Source organism: Polypterus senegalus, chromosome 6 (assembly GCF_016835505.1).
Source record: "Polypterus senegalus isolate Bchr_013 chromosome 6, ASM1683550v1, whole genome shotgun sequence".
Classification (NCBI taxonomy): domain Eukaryota; kingdom Metazoa; phylum Chordata; class Cladistia; order Polypteriformes; family Polypteridae; genus Polypterus; species Polypterus senegalus.
Genome location: NC_053159.1, coordinates 164,484,798 through 164,502,785, shown reverse-complemented (window position 1 = coordinate 164,502,785; position 17,988 = coordinate 164,484,798). Strand labels below are relative to the sequence as shown.

The following is a 17,988-nucleotide window of genomic DNA, read 5'->3' as shown; positions in this document are numbered from 1 at the left end:
GCTTCACCATCTGTTAACGATTAAAATTCAGATCCATTACTTCACTGCACTTTATGAAGGCAGGTAATTCACACGGCCTGCTAGACATTCTGGAAATAGCAATGCCCTGCACACTTGCCCTCTTGTTGAGTTACCACTCAGTGGGTTTCTGCAGGCGTGAAAGACAGAGCAGCACTTGAAGATGTGCAGAGGAAAGCAACAAAGAGCATCCCAGGACTTAAAGACGTGTCGTACTGTGACAGTCAGGCGCAGTGGAGACCGTGTGGGGATCTAATCCAGGTCTTGGGAAATTCTCCTAGGCATTGATAAAATAGATCTAGCAGAATTCTTTCAACTTAATAGTGAATCACTTACTTGAGGACAGCCGTGGAAATGAAGGGGAAGTGCATTTTAGACTAAAGCCAGGATGCAGCACTTTACTCAAAAGAGTTTTGGGAATATGGAACAAACTACAGGGACATGTTGTCAAAGAAGAAACCTTAACAACCTTGAAGAAGAATCAGGATGAGGTAGCTATTAGATCAGGGGTGCCCACACTTTTTAGGCTTGCAAGCTACTTTTAAAATGACAAAATGATCTACCTACATTAAAAATGCTATACACGAGGTGTGGCAGAAAAGTAATGAGACTGGTTTTTTTATTTACCAAAGTTTTTATTTTTTTCAAACATCAATGTTATCCCTGGGCAGCGACACACTGATGGAGACGTTGTTCCCACTGTTGGTAGCAGCGCTGGAAGTCTTTAACCGGTATGGTCTTCAGCATGTCCGTTACACTCTTTTGGATGTTTTCTAAAGTCCCGAAATGACGTCCTCTGAGGACATTTTTCAGTTTAGGAAAAAGGAAAAAGTCACACGGACTGAGGTCAGGTGAATAAGGGGGCTGGGGAACCACAGGAATGCGTATTTTCGATTGTCCTTCTGCTCAATTGTGAGGTTTTTCAGCACCATTTTAGCACAGACCTTTCGCATGTGCAAATGTTCAGTCAAAATTTGATGAATGGTAAATGTGTTCAAATTTAATTGTTCACTCAACATTCTTAATGTTAAACGACGGTCTGATCTCACAAGAGTGTTTACACATTCGATGTTTTCATTGGTTTTCGAAGCTGAAGGCCTCCCTGAAAAACTTGAGCTCAGGATAAAGAATGTTCCCCATAGGCCTGTTTTAACTTTTCAAACGTCACACTTGCCGTTTAATGGCACAACGTTGCTCCAAATTCCGCTGTTCCATTTTGCGTGACGCACAACCAAAAACACAACTTCGCTAATAGCAGTCACAAAAATCACGTAGTTAACGGAAGGAGTTGAAACTCGCACTGAGCTATGGGAGGGTACTGATACGTGCTCTATCAAGGACAACAGCGCAGCGTTGCCAGATCGCTTACAGTGTTGCCAGTCTCATTACTTTTCTGCCACACCTCGTATAATATAAATATATATATATAGTATATATACTGAGTATACTTTATACATAAAATGTATGTTGTCATACCTTGCATAACTGAATAACCTTTATGGCACAATAACAATTCAATACATTTATGGTCACTACAGTATTTGGATTTAATAATCTTCATGTGACAAAAGGCTGACTCGCATAAATAAGTAGAGCCGAATAATGCAGTCAAGGAGCTTTTGAATTCAGCCGAGTGAAAAATGACGGCTGTCTGATTAACTGTGATTTGAGTTCCCTCTCCTTTCTCTTTCTCAGATCGCTTTTTGGAAGGACGTCAGTTTTGTAGTTTTTATGAACAGTTCGAAAGTGCCTTTCCACATTTTCCTTCTTTGGAATAGTAATGATAGATTGACAGATCAGACAAACACACTTCGATTGTGACATTGTGAGAAAAAAAATCCTCTTCCAATTCCACATCCAGCCCATACTCTCCCCAAACAATTTTTTTTTTAAATCCCTTCTTTAGTCGCTATAAATTGGAAGGCTAACTAAATCACTGAGATAGCCGGAGTTTTGCAGTAGCTCGCGTGTTTGATCGTGTGTGCGGGATGACCAGTGTGTTAGAAGAAAAGAGATCTCAGACTGGCCGTCATGTAAAAATGCCATAGGGAGGATATATGATAGACTAACGTTTAAAAAAATTTTTTTGAATGCAACACGATCTACCTGCACTACCTTTGCGATCTACCGGTCGATCGACGCATTGGGCACCCCTGTATTAGATAATAACAGACGACCCTTATGGACTGAATGGTCTCCTCTCATTTGTCACATTTCTTATGAAGTAAAAGTCTTTTGCTTATCAATTTGCCTTCCTTTGTAGCTTTGGGTTTTTACAGTGTCACACAATCTTTGTATCTGAAAGCAATTTAACGATATTTTCAACTTTCTCAGATTCTGTCCTTTCAATTGAGCTCCACAAAACTGACTGCCTACATCCATTATGCACTTTTAGAATGTGATGCAAACAGGGCAGTCAACCCGAGCAGCTCGTCCATCCTCATTCACTGGCTCTTGTTACCATTGGTGCCATTCAAACAGTAGTTATCCCGTTGACAAAATATTTCTTTGCTGTGTCTTCATGTTCAAAAATGCTTTTTTTTTTTCTAGTCCAGTGATAACCATTATACTCATAAAGCTACGTGAGAGCCTGTTGCTAAATATTGGTTCACATCGCGTATTTATTTCCTCTTTATTTTCAGTAGTTTTTGAGTATGCAGCTTAGTTCACACAGCTTTTTAGTTTTGTTATTATTTTGATTAATTAAATGCTTTTATAATTTTCATTTATGATAATAATCTTGGATTGCAGGCAGAAGCATGCTGCTTGAGATTATTTTGTGGTTTTCTGATTAGTTTTCAGCTAACACTGAATTTATCCATTTCCTGAGCCTATTTCATCTATGCCAGGATGATGTGGGCTGAGGCCTGTCCTGTGGCATTAATGGATGGAAGGCAGCAGCAAACGCTGCACCAAAAGGCGCACCTTCACGTTAGAGGCTTGTATTCCTGTGATACCCATGGCACCCAACTCAAGGTTTTAAGACTTAAGAGTGGTTAGACTTTTATTCATATGGTTGAGTGTGGGTGGTCACAGTGTAGCTGAGCCTCTAATAAAATTGTGCCTTGAAAAGTAAATCAACAATTTATCATCTTCATTTGTGTTTCACTATAAAAGCACATGCAGTCGGAGAAGAACAAAGAGGTAGAGGGAAAGTATTATAATCCTCCAAAAATTCAATTTCGAGATTTTGATGAAGCGCAACGTTTTAGACCTCTCAGAGTCCGAAAATACCATTTTTGGAATTGTGTGTGCGTGTGTGTGTGTAAACATGATAACCTGAGTACGCTTTCACTTCGGTCAACCAAATTTTGCATACAAGTATTAGGCACAAAAAGCAGATTTATATCAACTTTTGGGCTATTTCTGTTAACCAGAAGTGGTAGTTTACCTTTTTGTCATGCAGCTGCAGAGTCCGATTTGTTCAACTTTACTTTTATAATAATTGGTCAATATATTATTGATTTGATTGGATTTGTTGATGGTTGATTAATGTACATATATAAATATATATATATATATATTGTGGAACGGGCTCCGGACACAAACAGACGGACAACAGTTTTGCACCTAACACACTCATTTTATTTACAAATATATTTACAAGTCACTAGTGCACAAGCCAGTGCCTCCAGCACCGATCCCCCAAAGTCCAGGCCTCACAGTCTCTGATGCCTTCCTTCTGGCCGCCTCCACTCCTCTCTCTAGCTCCGTCCTCTTCCACCCGACTCTTGCTGCTGAATGAAGGGAGGCAGCCCCTTAAATACCAGCCCGGATGGACTCCAGCTGCTTCCCGGCAATCCCCCGCGGACACACCCCCATGTGGTGAAAGTGCCGGCTGCGCATTCGGAAGCCCTCCGAGTGTCCCCAGTCTTCTTCCCCCCCAGCACTTCCTGGTGTGGCGGAAGTGCTGAGGTCCAGGGTTCTTCAGGCACCGGGGCGCCACCTGGCGGTGGCCACGGGCCCCTACAGGGTTGGGCTTCCAAGCCCTGTACCTGTGGCCCCCAACACAACCAGGGTGGTTGCTCCCTCGTGGTCTTGAGGAGGCACAAGCCCTCCTCCGGTCCTCCTGGGCGCCCCGGCTGGGCTCCACCCCCAGCCGCATGCCACAATATATCCTTCTATATAAAAGTGGTCGGGATTGTCCTTCCGTCCCGTGAGTGCTACTCAGGCGCGGAGTTTCACACACGCCCCGTCCATTTTGCAATGCACGATGGGATTTGTAGTTTCGGTTTTCCAGGTAAAAGATGATTTTCTACTCCAGACTGTGCGATATCTTCTTCTTCTTTCTTTCTTAATATATAAAAGCGGTCGGGATTGTCCTTCTGTACTGTGAGTGGAAAGCGTAGCGGTATTCCACTTATTACAGACTTTCTACTTGCAGCTTGCGGTACGAAGCAACATGACGTGAGCAGAGTTCTGGTGCTCCCATCGTTCACTTGCTTTTGTGCGCGATGCGCTGGAAAAATAGACAAAATTATGTCTCTGGAAATAATTAATGTTGATTTAGTACAAATGCCTCACCGCGTAGTAAATATCAGCAGGGTTCAAAAGGGCGACCTCAATATAGAAAAAAAGTTTAAATTTCATCACAAAAATAACAGAAACTACGAGTAATAAAGTAATCCCGCTCAAATGCAATATAACCAAATGAATGAGTTTGTATAAAATATCAAATTGATCTACATATTGAATTGCCTTCAGAAGTGGTCAACTTAAAAGTCAGCCTAGTATATATATACTCCTCAAACATCCATCCCCATATCTGAGTATATGAGAAAGTCTAGGGGAGAGCACTCCCGATATTTACGATTAAGTTTTGAAATGAATCTGCAGGCATTGTGGTGCATAAGCATAGCAGCTTGTGATAATGTGTTAAGAATGTCGCATAGTAAGAGCATTCACAGCAGCAGGTTACACAGACACACTCCAACTACACCAAAAGAAAGACAACCAGTAAATCAAATGAACCCCTGTGGGATGTGGGAGGCCACACAGACACGTGAAGAAATGAGTAGCCAACACAGACGGCTTCACCAGGCCGACATGAACGCTCCAAACAAGGAACATTCAAAAGGGGGTGTGATAACCAAAACACGCACACCACTGATGTGCATTTCATTGATGTCTCAGAGCAGCCCCGGCAGGCTACATTGATCGGATCGGGCCTTATCAAACAGGCATGGTGACTGTTACCACATGCTCACTCATGGGGACATTCAGAAGACTCTTATCTCGCAGACAGCACAGACAGGTTGCCGTTGATAAAATGAAGGGAGAGGATCCTCTTTTGACAACTCTGCACACCCAGAACAGTATTTATTCTTTTGTGCCCATTAAGTTGAAACGTGAGGCGTAGCACAGGCTTGACAAAATCTTCGATAAAGCCTTGTCACCAGTGCATTAAGGGTATGACAGGTGCTCTTGTCACGGTGTCATCCTCCGTCATTAATTTCTTTATGCGAGCCTTCTTACTGGCAGTGTGCTTAGAACTTGAGATGCGGTGTTTGATTAAGTGAGCACAACAACAGCAAAATAAAATACCTCCCATCTTTGTAATTGGTCTGTTGAAAGTGTTTGTACACTTTTCAGCATTTGTTTTCCTCCTTGTACAATGGATGTCCCTGACCACTGGCTGTGTGCACCATCGAGGTTGCAGATGAGCAAGGAGCCGGTCGTAGATTTTAGGAAGCAGACCACACTGCCATGTACATCATAGCGGATTTCATCATTTCTGATGAACTGAAGTTAAAATGACACATGTTGGCTCTTGCCAAGAAGACTCGGCAACACCTCTACTCTTCTTCACATGGCTGAGGGCTGCTCGCATGTCCTCATCTGGTCTCACAAACGTTTTATACAGTAGAATCCATTCTGCGGTTATGGGCACCTGCACAGCTCAAGTGGGTAAAGCACTGCAGTGGGTGGTGAAGGTGGCACAGAATATTACTGGCATCCAGCTGCCTTCTGTTCAGGATGTTCACTGTCTTAGATAGGCAAACAGGATTATTCAAAACCTCTGCCATCCTGAAAAGCTACTTTTCTCACTCCTCCTCACAGGACCACTGGCAACTTGAACCAGGAGCTTCGGGAACAGTCATAAGGTGACTGAACAGTCAATCATAAGAATTATGTCATTGTAACATAGGAGTGTGTGTTTATCCTGTGTACATAAGCTCGCTGAACAAATTCTGAGTCACACTCTACTAATTCTGGGTTGGCCTCCCTTTGCTCTCCATGGCATGGATTCCATAAGACATTGGAAACATTCCTTTGAGATTGTGGTCCATGTCGACACGATTGCATCACACACTTTCTGTAGATTTCATGCTGTAAATCTCCCATTCCACCACATCCCAAAGATGTTCTGCAGGATTCAGATCTGGTGACTGAAGAACACTGAACTCATTGTCATGTTCGTGAAACCAGTTTGGTTTGTGATATGGAGCATTACCATGCTATTAGGAAATGGCTAATTTGTGACCATGAAGGGATGCACGTGGTCAGCAACAATATTCAGACAGACTGCAGCATTCAAGCAATGATTGATTGCTACTAAAAGGCCCAAAATGTGTCAAGAAAAGATTCCCCATGCCATTACAGCATCACCACCACCGGCAGGCTGGACTGTTGACACAAGGCAGGTTGGTTGGGTGTATGGATTCATATTGTTGGCTGCAAATTTTGCCTCAGCAGAAATCGAGATTCATCGTTTTTGCAGTCTTGATCCTGTGCCCACTTGTAGACACTCAGTTTTGCGCTCACGGCTGACAGGAGTTGGAGCCTGACATGGCCTTCTGCTGTTGTAGCCCATCTGCCTCAAGGTGTGACGAGCTGTTCATACTGAGCTGCTTTTCTGTTCACCTCACCTCAGTAATGCAGAGTGGTTATCTTAGTTATGGTAGCTTTTCTGCCTGCACGACTAGTCTGCCATTCTTCTCTGACCTCTCTCATCAACAAGGCATTTCCATCTGCAGAAGTGCTGCCCACCAGATGTTTTTTTGCATCATTCTGTTGTGTGTGAATCCCAGGGGATCAGCAGTTACAGAAATCCGCAAACCAGCCCAACTGGCACCAACAATCACGCCATGGTTGAAATCAGTGAGGACACATTTTTCCCCATTTTGTTGTTTGATGTGAACATTAACTGAAGCTTCTGACCTGGACCTGCAGGACTGTATGCGTTGCGCTGGTGCCACATGATTGGCTGATTAGATATTTGCATGGGTGTACAGGTGGTCCTAATAACACTCGTATGGGCTGTTCAGACCAAGTGTGACAAACCAAAGAAACAAATAAGGCTGGAGGTGGCACTTGGACTTGCTCCAGTGTGGGTCTGGGGTGCCACTGAACACCTGGAAACACCTTGGAAACACATGGGCCTGGCAGTGAATGCTTGTGCCCTGTGCAAACCACAGGAAGTGCAGCTGCTGCAGGGAGCGGAGCACTTGATAAACACGCTGGGTGAAGCCACCATCAAATACTGAATGTGTTTTAATACTTATGAAAAGATATATATTTTACATTGACAGCATTTCATTTAAATGGTTTTTTTTTTCTCTGTTCCTTCTCCTGCCAGGGAGCTGTCATTTCACCTCCTATGGACCATACAATGTCTTTACAGCCCACCTCGATGCTGAGTCCGCTAACGCAGCAAATGAGTCACCTCTCGCTGGGCAGCACAGGAACTGTAAGCACTTTAAGTTTTATTTTTTTTTTTTTGTTTTTCTTAAAGTTGATGTCATGTCTCCTGAGCTTTATTTTATTAAGTTTGCTGGCAGGGTCTGTTTGATTTCTTAATGACATCACTTCTGTGTCCCCTACATTCTGTACAGTTTGTCCTTTGGCTTAACCTTTCTGGTTAGGAGCAGCCAAGCTTTTTGGCAGAGGAGCCCTAGATCTGCGAAGGATGTGACCTAACTCACTCTGAGGACATCTGCTGTACTGCCCCTTGTGGGTGCCATGACTCCACCAGCTGCGCTTGAGGCATCATCTCATGATCTTGATTAGCAGCCATTATATGGAAAGCAGCAGCCTTTTTGGACTAGGTCTAGGTTATCATACCACTTTCACCCACTTATCCTATTGAAGCTCATGGTGACAACAAGCTGAGCAGGCGGCCACCCTAGCCTCACTAACTTCTTTCTGGGGAAATTCCCAGATCCTCCCTGGCCGATCTAGAGATGTAATCCCTCCATCATGCCCTGGGTCCTCTGCCAGTGTGTACACCTTGCCACAGAGGCACCACGACTACATGCCCAGTCCACCTCGATGGGCTCCTCTTGGTGGTATTCACCCTGTCACTGAGATTAGGCTTGGCAATCCTTTGCTGGAGCTGCTTTCTCATTTTGCCCCGCTATCACAGATGAGGATGGGTATATAGAGGAAGATGGGGGGGGGGAGGAATGAATGTGAACGATGTCACAAGATTATCAGGCTGTAGACACGTGTTGGGACGGTTTAAATACGAACTGTTTTAAATATAAGAGGGTTGCCCAAAACATTTTGTAACACTTTCTGTACTTCAATAGGAATTAACAGTAAAATGTCTACGACGTATTCCATGGTTACAACACCTCTACAGAGCAATCGGCTTGAAGGGCATGCGCAGTTCGTCATTTAAATGGCATCATGCACTGATATTTGTTTTAACTCTTTGAGGGCTGAATATTTTTTCCAAAAAACAAAGCAATGGTTTCACACAGAAATCAACATAAAACGTCTGCTGCTGCATGCTGTGGCTGCCAGTTTCCCAAGAATGTGCGGCAGGCTTGGTGCCAGGCTGTCTTCACTGGTCGCTGTGCATTGCAATCTGGTTTCTACCTCTTATCATTGTTAAGTGGCAGTCCTCCTGGCGAGCATTGCTACATGAACCTGTTCAGCACCACGATTAGGTGGCTAGAACCTCACATTCGTTTTCGATCACTTGTATCAAAATCATAGTCCGACAAGTCATAGTCCAGTTCAGAGGTAATAGGCACAACTTCATCCACAAGAGTATTTTGCTTTACGCATTCTCTTTGCTCTCTCGCCATTATGTCAGTGCCATTTTTGCTCTTGTTTGCACCTTACTACTCACACGAGCGCAGGAAATTTCGGCCAAACCAATGAAGCCAACTTTCCTTCTAGCAACAAGAGTCCAACTAAAACATAGCGGTTGGTTTTGTCACAGCTTACAGGTGATTCCCTTTTGACAAAAAGTCAACATCAGCCCTGAAAGAGTTCAACAACAGGCTGTTATTTCATTTCTTGTGCTGGAGAAAGAATCAGAAATGAACATTCACAGGCAGCTAAAATGTCTTTACGGAGACAATGGCTCCCACAGACTGCACGGTTAGGTTTGGGGCTTTGTGGGTTCACAGAAACGTGACTCAGCTGCCGTTCATTTTTTGTACGTTTTTCTGTAATATTTTTTCATGACTATTTTGCTCCTATATGGTGTTTCAAGTATAGGGAATTAAAATATGACATCTGTTTTTAAATTGTAAGAACACTGGAATTTATTCAAATTAGTTTGTGACATTTTCAGTGTCACTCTGTGCCAGAACAAAATGAAGTCATTTTGTTGCCGCACCAGTTTAAGAGGTCTCCAGTGATGACCTTTCCTCATCCAAATTTGCAGATATCATAATTTTTTTTTGCTGAAGATACTTTTAAACATTTTTGTGGTTTGTGATCTCTTGCTCTGTTATTCTGAGCACAATTCTTACCTAAAGAAAATATGTATGTTTTCCTGGCTTTGACCGTAGCTCTGTTATGATGCCTACTCCTTCTGAAATTGCTCGTGTTCTAGCACAACATACGTCATGTAGCATTCCAGTTATCAGAGGCGCTGGCAGATTATGTCTAAAAAGCCTGCGGCACAGTTCCCAGGGTCCACTGGAAGCGTGAATAACATTATCAATGTTTTATTGAGGTACACATTTTGGGTACCATGAAGCCAGCCATTGGTCCCAAAAGGTGGGTTCAGATTTAATCGCCCATCACAAGGCTGAGACTGAAACTGCCAGGATACAAAATAGATCATCACTTTGAACAAGAAACCAAAGTGAGTGGCATCATTCAGCTTCTTCTCAGAAAAAGAAGTTTAAGGTTACCCTTCAAGCAGGGGAGCTCTTGGCCACTGTTTTTTGGGATACAGAAGTGGTGACTTTGGTAGATATTAGGCCCAGAGCGTTCATTCAGTGTTTAGGTTCAAGCTGACAATACTTTGCTCAAACCTTTCTTCAGTAGTGTCACACAAATTTAAAAGCAGTCGTAAAACTTGGGTGGACCGTTCATCCTCTTCCACAACACATGCCCAGATTTTCACTTCTTTGGAGCCGTTTAAAGATGCCAAAGGGGCATAAATTGCAGGTTTAAGACTGGTATGAGAAGAGGATACATGCTCTTGTCAGCTGGGTTAAGGCTCTTGTAGACAATGGAGGTTATGTAAGAAAATGAGAAGTGTATGAAGTCCATCTGGTGATCCTATGAGTATGTTCAAGCAATTATAAAGTAAGTTTTTAAAATAAAAGGTGTTCCCGAATTTTCTGGGCAGCTCTCGGAGTATCCGCTGTATGTCATCTACTCTAGTAGTGATGCTTCACTTTCTCCCAAGTGTGACCAAGAACAGTAGGCCTGTTTGTGTGTGACTCAACATTGGGCAGCTCATGTCACTCACCGGGACTCTGTCTTCTCTTTTCTTCTCTTCTAGTTCATGCCTGCAACTACAGCTATGCAGGGAGCCTTCATTCCCCAGTATACACACATACAGACCACTTCTGTGCAAGTCGAGGTAAGCTTTACGACAAAGTGACCGGGTGCGGGGAGCTGGACGGCGTTTAGCATCTGTGCCAATCTGTAACTCCTATGCTGCATCCTTGTAGAAATTGTACAAAAGTACACTGCGTTTAAGTCCTGGCCAGGTGACTCTCTCTGTGTACATCTTGTCTTCAGTGCAACATGTGTGTTGAGCAGAGCCATCTTAACGCATGGGCACGCTGGGCAGATGGTAATCTATGTATGTTGTGACTTGCTGAGTGCTTGTGTAGGTAGGGGCCGCAGTGCACTGCTTTGCACGGGGGCCTATAATGCTGTTAAGACGGCCCTGATGTTGAGTTGACAGGGGTGCGACTGGGTTTGTCCCAGGATAGACTGTCTCTGCCACGGCCGACGCAAAAGCCACAATATTCAAAAAAGATACAAAAGAAAATTACAGCTTCATAACGGATCAAGATAGGACAAAATAAATGTTGGAATCCCATTCCCCAAAGTCAAAAACCTCAGCCATGAAGTCCTAGAAACCCCTCAGGAAAGCACAAAAAGAACGTCAATCACAGCAGGAAATAACTAAAGTACCAAAACAGTCAAACCCAAAAAACATCAAAAAAGTTATGTGAATGTACTGATCAAGAAAAAACATGGCCACGTTGTCAGCACTAGATCTGAACAACTGTTTACCAGATTTTAAGATTGTTCAAATTCACTGGGAAGTTTAAAAGATTGATAGACGGTTGAGTTTGGACAGAGAAGTAGAATTAAGAGGTTTAAAAACTGGCAAATGTTTACTGTATTTGTGTACCCCTTTACCATGGTGGGGGCTGGCACGTCTAGTGAATAGACAATGAATAGTGGGCTACACCGCTACACTGCCAGCATACACTCATAGAAATATAGGAACAATTGTAAGGTTGATTTGTTATTTGAATAAACGTTTCAGTCAAAGAAATCAATTGAATGGAATGAAAATGTAATATCAGGGTTAGCCATTTTATAGCGCATCACTGTCACTAGTCCTGTACGGGCATAATGAGAGTAACAGGGCACAATACCGGGTGGAAGGAATATTTTATTTTAATTTTTTTTCATTTTTATTACTATTTAATTTAATATTGTTTCTTTGTATCAGTATACTGCTGCTGGATTATGTGAATTTCCCCTTGGGATTAATAAAGTATCTATCTATCTATCTATCTATTATATAGTGCCTTTCATATCTATCTATCTATCTATCTATCTATCTATCTATCTATCTATCTATCTATCTATCTATTATATAGTGCCTTTCATATCTATCTATCTATCTATCTATCTATCTATCTATCTATCTATCTATCTATCTATCTATCTATCTATCTAAAGGACCAGGCGCTCTTTACTCAGTCAGGCCCAAAAGTCGTTGGGAAAGTGACACAATTTTCGTTATTTTAGCTCTGTACGCCACCACAATGGATTTGAAATAAAGCAATCATTATGTGATTGAAGGGTAGACTTTTAGCTTTAATTTAAGGGGTTTACCAAAAATATTGTATGAGCCGTTATATGGACATTTGACTGACAAGCTGTTCCATAGCCATGTTGAAAAGGTCCCTCTTACTTCATTAGCTGTGTAAGGACTGGAACCGACTCCAAGGGAGGAATCTGCATTAGGAAGCTGATGCTGAACTCTCAATATGAGGTCCTGAAGAGCTGCCCATGCAAGTACAAAACAATCCATCATTAGGCCATTAAAACAAAGGAACCCTTCAGAGAGAGAGAAGAAACAACAGGAGTGGTAAAAACAACCATTTGGTATGTTCGTAAAAAGAAGGAACACGCTGGTGAGCCCAGCAACTGCAGGTGGCCTGGACAATCGAGAAGACAACTGTGCCGGATGGTAAAGAAGAACCGCTTCACAACATTTAGCCAAACCAAGAACACTCTCCAGTAGGTAGACCTATCACTGCCAAAGTCTACAATCAAGAGAAGACTTCATGAAAGTAAAGAGTGAGGGTTTACCACAAACTACTGGTAATCCTCAAGCATTGGAAGGACAGATTAGACTTTGTCAGAAGACATTTGTTTAAAAGCCTGTCCAATTCCAGAACAATTTTCTTTGGGCAAAGGAAACTAAGATCAATATATACCAGAATGATGGACAGAGAAGAATATGAAGAAGAAAAGGAATGGCTCATGATCTGATGCATACCGCCTCATCTATGAAAAATGGTGGACGCAGTTTTATGGCATGGGCAAGCCTGGCAGTGACTGATGATACGACTTCCGGCTGAAGTAGCTGGATGAACACTGAAGTGTACAGAGCTATACTCTCTGCTGAGATTCAGCCAAATGCTGCAATAACTGATAGGCTAACGGTTCATAGTACAGATGGACAAAGAGCCAAAACATACTGCTAAAGCAAGGAAGTGGAATGAATATTCTTCAATGGCCAAGTCAATCAACTGACCTTAACCCAATCGGACATGCATTTCAGTTGTTGAAGACAAAACTGATGGCAGAAAGTCCAAAAAACACACAGCAACCAAAGACAACCACAGTAAAGCATCAGTAGGGTGGAAACGCAGCACTTGGAGATGGCCAGGGGTTCAGACTTCAGGCAGTCGTTGAAAGTGATCGTTATATTTATGACTATGTTGTTTGTCCAAATACTTTTTAGCCCCTGAAAATAGGGGGACCATATATCAATATGTATGTCTTTTCTAAACGGGTCATATGATATTTTTCAATTAATAATTAAACCCCTTCAATTAAAGCTGAAAGTGTACACTTCACGCACATAATGATTGCTTTGTTTCAAATCCATTGTGCTGGCGTACCAAGCCAAATGTATGAAAGTTGTGTCAATGTGCAAATACAGTACTTATGGACCTAACTGTATATCTGAGTGGGACCCCCATATATTCTCTGTTGGCCTGGGCTTTTCAATTTGTACCCTGCAAAGCCACCAGGTAAAAGAGCATTAAAATGGCCACGTGCCATTAAAGTGGTTGTTGGAAGCAAGACGTCTCCAGCCATAAATTACCCACAATTTTCCCCGTAAATTTCAAGCCTAACCGCTCCAACAGTATGAAGTGAAAACTAAAGTGAAAGCAGTGCACTGTAACACCCATCTTGAAAGACACAAAAAATGAGTTGTAAAAAGTCCATGGTGATTATTTACTAGTGAAACACTTAGACTTACAGTGCTAAAATAAATGGCAATGCTAAAGGTAAGGAGCTGCTGATACTTCTTTTCTAAATAGTTACTTGTTTCAGTTCCTGTAGAGGGCAGCATGGTGGTGCAGTTAGTGGTACCGCTGCTGCCTCACATTCAGAAGGCCAGGGTTCACGTCCCAGGTCTTCTCTGTGTGGAGTTTGCATGTTCTTCCCATGTCTGGCTGGGTTTCTTTGGAGTCCTCCGGCTTCATCCCTTAGTCCAAAGACATGCAGGTTGGGTGAATTGGCAATTCTAAATTGGCCCTATTGTGTGTGTGTGTGTGTTTGCCTTGCGATGAACAGCAACCCTGTTCAGGACTAAGTGGGTTAGTAAATGACTGACTGACTGAGTTCCTGTACAAGTTGTAATGTATTGTATTACTTCTGGCGGCTCCTCTACAGCAGCATTAAAAAGGTACAGCTTGACATTGATCTAAGCGATGGTGTAAATTTGCTAAGTGGTGGTCTTCACAGAAGCACCGACATAAGGATGTCAAAGCAATGCTTTCACTGGGTTGGAGGTTTTTGGCGATGTTCTTGATTGTCTCTTTCTCGCTCTTGCATTCTCTTTCCTGGACTTTGTCTTGAATGACAACGAGCCATCACTCAGTGTTTGGAATTACTTCTTGCTTGTCCATGCAGTTCAGCGTCATGTCCTATTATTCCTTTTTGTCCGACGTCACTTAATTCCTTGTGCCATTTGCCTAGCCCTCAACAGATGTCGCTGCTCTTCTTTTTCTTACTGCCATTACAGTGGTCATCACTTGGGTTTCTTGGATCACTATGCTGTAAACACATGACCACCAAGTTGTCGCTACCTGAAGTTTATTGAATTTCCACAACTTGTCAGGTCATAAGCTTTCAATTAAGATCAAGGTTTTAGCCCCATTCGTTTGTGTGACAAACAGGCTGACCTTAGCATTTTGGACTTCTTAAGGTGACTAGGCCTGCTCTAGAGTCTGCCTAATGTTAGAACTATCGCTACGCTGTCTCCACATCCTTGGTTCCTTCTTCACTAGTTTTGACCCTTGACTAATGTGGCCTCTCATCCTTTCCCCTTTTAAAAGCCCAGACATTTTGTCTTTTAAAAAGGGGAAAGAATGAGGGGCCACATTAGTCAAGGGTTAAAACTGGCGTGAACAGCTCTCCATGGCCTTATAGAATTTGAAGCACAAATATTAAAAATGCTTAACTGCGGGTTTGTGTTGGAGGATACCGTATATTCTGCTGAGCTTTGTATGGTTTATTATGCCATCCCCTGATTTTTTTCAGAACGATTTAAAATTAGAAAACGCAAGTCATTTAGGGGACCTCATGGAAAATGGTCAGAAAGCAGGCCCAGGTCCATTGCTAGTGTTAAACCAGTGAAATGCTAGTCGCACGAAATCCACAAGGCCCTGGCCGGTGTTTCTCAAATGTATCAAATCTGTTCAAGTTTGCACTTTTTCACGCCAATGTGCATTCAAGCTCCATTAATCTCATTGTATACTTTGGAAATGAATGTTCCCATCAGACTATCACGTTAGAGTTGAAGAGGCAGGCCAATGCGATGGCTGCTGGCTGCTGGCTGGGCAGTCAGTCTTTCCTTTCCAGTCCTAATGTTGTGCCGATCCACCAAAGGCCAATATACAGTATGCACAGCGCAAGTTTGAGATGTCAAGTGCCTTCACATAAAGGGAGCACCCCGTTTGGATCACTCCGCACTTCATGTGACGGGCACACCAGAAACAGAATGTCTACATTTTCAGGCTGCAGCAGACGTCTCTGGCTTTGGTTCTTTTTAGCTGCCCTGAAAAAAGAAAAAAAGTTCTCATTGATGTGTGCTGCCGTCTGCCCCTTGGTGTTATCAGATTGTGATAGAGGAGAAGTCGCGCCTCAGTGCAAGTGAAGTATGCTCCACACATGCGGCAACGCAAGTAATCTGAGACCGTCGCTCGCTCGGCTTGACGTGAGGCTTTCCAGCCTTCCTGATGCCATCTGGTGGTCACTGAGTAGGACGCCGTCAGTGGTCTTTTGGGGAGATGTTTGTTTTTTTCTTTTTGTTGTCACATGATGAGTAACGTTTCATTTACACACAAATGAGCTCCTGGCGCGCTGCGCAGGTTTTGCTATTAAAGCGATTCTTTCATCTGTTTATTTTCAGGCACCTTAAAGTTATTTGCTTTTTATAGTTTGTTTTTGGTTTAGTTATTTTTAGGTGCTTCTTTTGTCCAAAGTAACTTTTATATTATAGGTGCATAAACTAAAGCTGTGGTTACTGAGTTTTCATTGGTATTCCTTCAGTAGTCAATATTTATGCTCAAATATCAGTCAACATGTATAAACGTCCTTTAATTACCGTGGAGCTAATATTGGGGTCCGCTAAACCAGAAAGGAAAATGCTGCAGGTTTTTACTTGGCAAACGTTGTATGAAAATACGCCGCTGGTTTTTACTTTAATTTTAGTTGTTTGTTTAGAATTCATTGAAGTTAACAGACTGATGGGTGTTCAGTAATGGTGACCTTTGTTCCTTTGTAAAAATAAAAGTTATGATATTTGTCACACAAGACTACATGTCTTCAAACTACATCAAAATATGAATGTAATTCTTGACACATGAATAATCTGTTAGCTGTTCAGTGAGCTCAGCTGCTCTAAAGTTGAACGTTCACATAAACACGTCACTCCGGCAGAGTGTAATCATTTTAAACAGACTGTATTCTGACGTAAATAAATTAGGACACATAAGACATTACAACTCCATTATGAAATCCTGGATATGCCAAAGAGGCCAAGGTTGGAGTCTGTTAAAAATGTTTTTCTCCCTCAGTAAGTTTTATTTGTTTATGAATTATTATGAAGAAGCTTTATGGGCCGGTCAGTTCCAGCATAGCTTTGTTTATGTTGTTTATTGTTCTTGGAGGACTCGCAGAATACGATTTTCATTGTACTAAGTACATATGACAGTAAAGTTGAAGCTGGTTACACTGCCACATTGAGCAGATGAAGCCATGTGGCCCCTGCAGGTTATTGGGAGTGCGTCTTCAAATTAGGGTTACATGGCGTGACGTCCTGCCTACCACGCTACTTAACCTGCCACTTCATTTCTCTTGTCAACATCAAAGTTTGCAGAAAACTTGTTGAAAGAAAATAAATTTGCATGGTTTTCTCCCTTCTCGTTGGTTTAAGAACTTAGCTGGCATTCATTTGATTTCTGGATTTGACGGGCGGTTTAAGGCCATGTCACCTTAGACAACTTTTCCAGAGATCTTCAGTGGTAGCCTTCATTTCCCATGAAGGTCAGTTGTCTGGTCTGACGTGCCCAGACATCTTGTCTTTAGTCGTAGGAGTGGGCTTGGGGTGCATGACAGCTGACAGTTAGTGAATACACCTCTGGAAGTACAATGCATATAATGAAGCTGTGAGGAATAAGGAGTACGGGAGCTTTAGACCTCACAATCAGAATAAAGCCTGTCTGTCTGATGTCTCATGTTTTATGTAACACAAAAGAATGGGGATTAAAAATGAAACAAAAGGGCTGAACTTGCCACACATTCATATAGCGCCATCTCCGTCAGGCATTACGGTATTGGCTGTCACAAAAGGTCCTGAGTTTGACCGTTCTAGAAAGTCCTAACGCAGTCACTAAGCTTGACGTGCCCCATGATATTCAGTCGTGTAAACTGACATGGTCTGGCAGAGAGATGAACAATTACACTCGGCAAGTCTGATATTCCCTGCGACTAGAAGCCACATAATGTGACGTTGGCTTTACTTTGTTTCGTTTGGTTTTGGCCTTGCATGTTTCTGACTACACATTTTGGCTCGTCGGTTTTCTGATCTTAATCAGTCAGTCAGTCATTTTCTAACCCACTTAGTCCTGAACAGGGTCGCAGTGGGTATCCTGACCCTGATCACTCTCCCTTTTGCCCTGCCTCAGCCCAGCATAACAATAGGCCTTGAACAGTCTATTCATTCAGCATGTCCACCTTGGCTTTGTCCCTCCAGCATGAATTAGTCTGTAGAATCCTGCT

General features: G+C 42.6%; 1 protein-coding gene across 7 annotated transcripts in view; it reads left to right on the top strand.

Annotated features, from left to right (window-relative positions):
• The window catches only part of rbms1a (RNA binding motif, single stranded interacting protein 1a), a 493,792-nt gene that overhangs the window by 467,170 nt on the left and 8,634 nt on the right, over nt 1–17,988 (top strand). For all 7 annotated transcript variants that reach the window (XM_039757486.1, XM_039757481.1, XM_039757480.1 and 4 more), the window contains exons 11-12: nt 7,598–7,708; nt 10,715–10,795. In XM_039757486.1, the coding sequence (XP_039613420.1) occupies nt 7,598–7,708; nt 10,715–10,795 (192 nt within the window). The remainder of the gene's footprint in view (nt 1–7,597; nt 7,709–10,714; nt 10,796–17,988) is intronic.